The sequence below is a fragment of the Palaemon carinicauda genome, chromosome 38, assembly GCF_036898095.1.
Source record: "Palaemon carinicauda isolate YSFRI2023 chromosome 38, ASM3689809v2, whole genome shotgun sequence".
Classification (NCBI taxonomy): Eukaryota; Metazoa; Arthropoda; class Malacostraca; order Decapoda; family Palaemonidae; genus Palaemon; species Palaemon carinicauda.
This window is the reverse complement of record NC_090762.1, coordinates 10,453,965-10,456,464: the sequence shown is the minus strand read 5'-3', so window position 1 is coordinate 10,456,464 and position 2,500 is coordinate 10,453,965. Positions and strand designations below refer to the sequence as shown.

Sequence of the window (2,500 nt, the reverse complement as noted above, 5' to 3'; positions counted from 1 at the left end):
AAGCATACTTCCAACCCTACTCAGAGAACGATTAAAGAGAAAAAAGAAAAAGAAAAAAGGGCTTGGGAGTCATTTCTGCGAATATAGCAAGGGAATGAGAAGTTATAGGGAGAGGGGAAGAGGTGAAAATAATAGATTAAAGACAGAATAGATGGGGATGATTAGAATAAAATCAATAATGAAGGTGATTGAAAAAAAAAACGCAATAGCATTCATGTCTTACATAGTTGACGATAAGGGCAATTCGACAAACATATAGTACTCAACATTGTGGAATGTTTTTTATTTTTATGAAGTGGAATGTAGACGAACTAATTTTCCAATTACACTGAGAAAATAACAGCGAAGGAATTTGATATGCGTTTAGATAAATCTTATCATAATGACAAACAGAAACTGTAAAATAAAAAAATTATATCGGGAATGACTAATTTTATGTTGGCTATCTTACCTTTACCTCAATATTAGCATTTCTTTTATGATACATTATTTTCCAATTTACAATAAAATGCACGCTTTCCATTGGCAAAACTCTTTCTACAATGACGTCTTTACATAATTCCTACATTACATTGGTATATAATCTGAAGGGGAATTATATTTCTAATCTACTTTATTATTACTCTAAACTCAATTCTATGATATTATAAGTTTTTTTTTTTTACGCAATGATCCGATAGATATCTAAGCAAAATATTAAATAAAAATAATAAAAAAAAGGTAATGCAAACAATCGTTATTGAAATTAATATATAAAAACTACTGTCCGAACTTAATGAAGATTTCGATTACCCTATTTGATGCTAAATTACATTTATCCAATGAAATGTTCGAGAAAATGCAACTATTCATAATGGAAATTACTGTCAGGAGATATTAAGAATATAATTGTTTTCAGATCTGATTGATAAATAAAGGTTTCTTATCATTATATCCTCCTACGCTTATTGACGCAGAGGGCCTCACTTAGATTTCGCCAGTCGTCTCTATCTTGAACTTTTAATTCAATACTTCTCCATTCATCATTATCTACTCCAAGCTTCATAGTCCTCAGTCATGTAGGCCTGGGTCTTATAGGAGATGTCAATACCCAACAGATTATCACACAAAATAAAAACAAAAACATATGGAATTTTAGATTCGAATCTTACTAGATTCCCAGAATTATAATTTTAGTTATTTCTTTAAATAAAACGCCAGCGTTCGATAGGTCATCCATAAAATTACTTACAGAAACAAGACTGAAGTCATGAAATAACAATTCAATGGATTCTATTACTATTCATTTTATGGAGCATAATAAAATGTAAAACGAAATAAGCCGAAATGAAAACTGAACGTAAGGTCTAGAATTTCCAATGACTATGATCTCTGGTTCTAATAAAAAATTCTTTGAAAATACCCAATGATTTTATGTTTGGTGTCTGGAGAATAGTGGAAAGAGTAAAATAGACCACAATATAATTTGGGAAATGGAAGTGAAATACTAGTATAAGTAGCCGTAGACTTCAAAAATTTCTTTATCACGCTTCATGGAAAGGCAATGTCACTTATCTTATTTCCCATTTTGCCATTGTTCCATTCGAATTGAAATTATCATCCCAAAACCAAAAAATATATTTCCTTTGAAATTATACTAATTCTTTCATGTACACTAAGGGCCATTGAAATATTCCATGTTTAAATGCATTATGAGAAGTATCTCAAAAATGTAGTTTTTATTTAAATTATTCCAGTTTTTTTTTTTTTATCAATTTTATCAGTAAATCGATAGTTTCAAACAAAAAATTTAATTGGCAAAATTCCATGCAGTAAAAAAAAAAAAAAAAAAAAAAAAAAAAAAAAAAAAAAAAAAAAAAAAAAAACCGATTTATAAAATGACATACCTGTGAATCACTGGAGTCTGACGACTCTTCAGCCTCCTTGGTGAGCATATCCTCCTCCTCTTCAGCCTCTTCCTCTTCTTCCTCTTCGTCGCTTGCTCCTCTCCTCTTTGCCTCTCCTCCTGCCGACGATGGAGTCACCTCTTGGGGACTCGTAGAAGGCACTGCCGGGATTTCTAACGGCGTTGTTGATTCTGTTGCTGCTGCTGCTGGCGCTGTTGTTGTTGATAATGCTGTGTCTTTTGATGCTTTGCTTTTATTTTTGTTAATGTTATCGGTGTCTTTTTCCACTGCTATCGCTGCCACAGTAGTTTCCTCCTCCATGCTCTCCTCTACTTCCTCCGTCGCTTCCATTCTTGGTTCGACTTGTCTCTCCTCTTCCTTCTCCTCCACCTCTGCAATTGTTTCTTCATGTTGTACTACCTCCTCTTCCACTACCTCCTCCTCCTCCTCCTCCTCTTCTACCTCCTCCTCCTCCTCCCCTGTCTCCATTGTTCCCTGGGTTTCCTCCATCTCCTTACTATTCTCCTCACTTACATCTACAACCGTCTCTGTGTCCTCACTGCATTCCACTGGATCATCAGCCTCGTCTGTTTCCTGTCTATTAACCTCCTCTG

General features: G+C 33.9%; 1 protein-coding gene across 1 annotated transcript in view; it reads right to left on the bottom strand.

The window, feature by feature from the left end:
- The window catches only part of LOC137630053 (uro-adherence factor A-like), a 38,751-nt gene that overhangs the window by 25,628 nt on the left and 10,623 nt on the right, over positions 1-2,500 (bottom strand). Inside the window, exon 3 of the mRNA XM_068361543.1 lies at positions 1,887-2,500. This exon is cut by the window's right edge and continues 364 nt beyond it. Within this exon, the coding sequence (XP_068217644.1) occupies positions 1,887-2,500 (614 nt within the window). The remainder of the gene's footprint in view (positions 1-1,886) is intronic.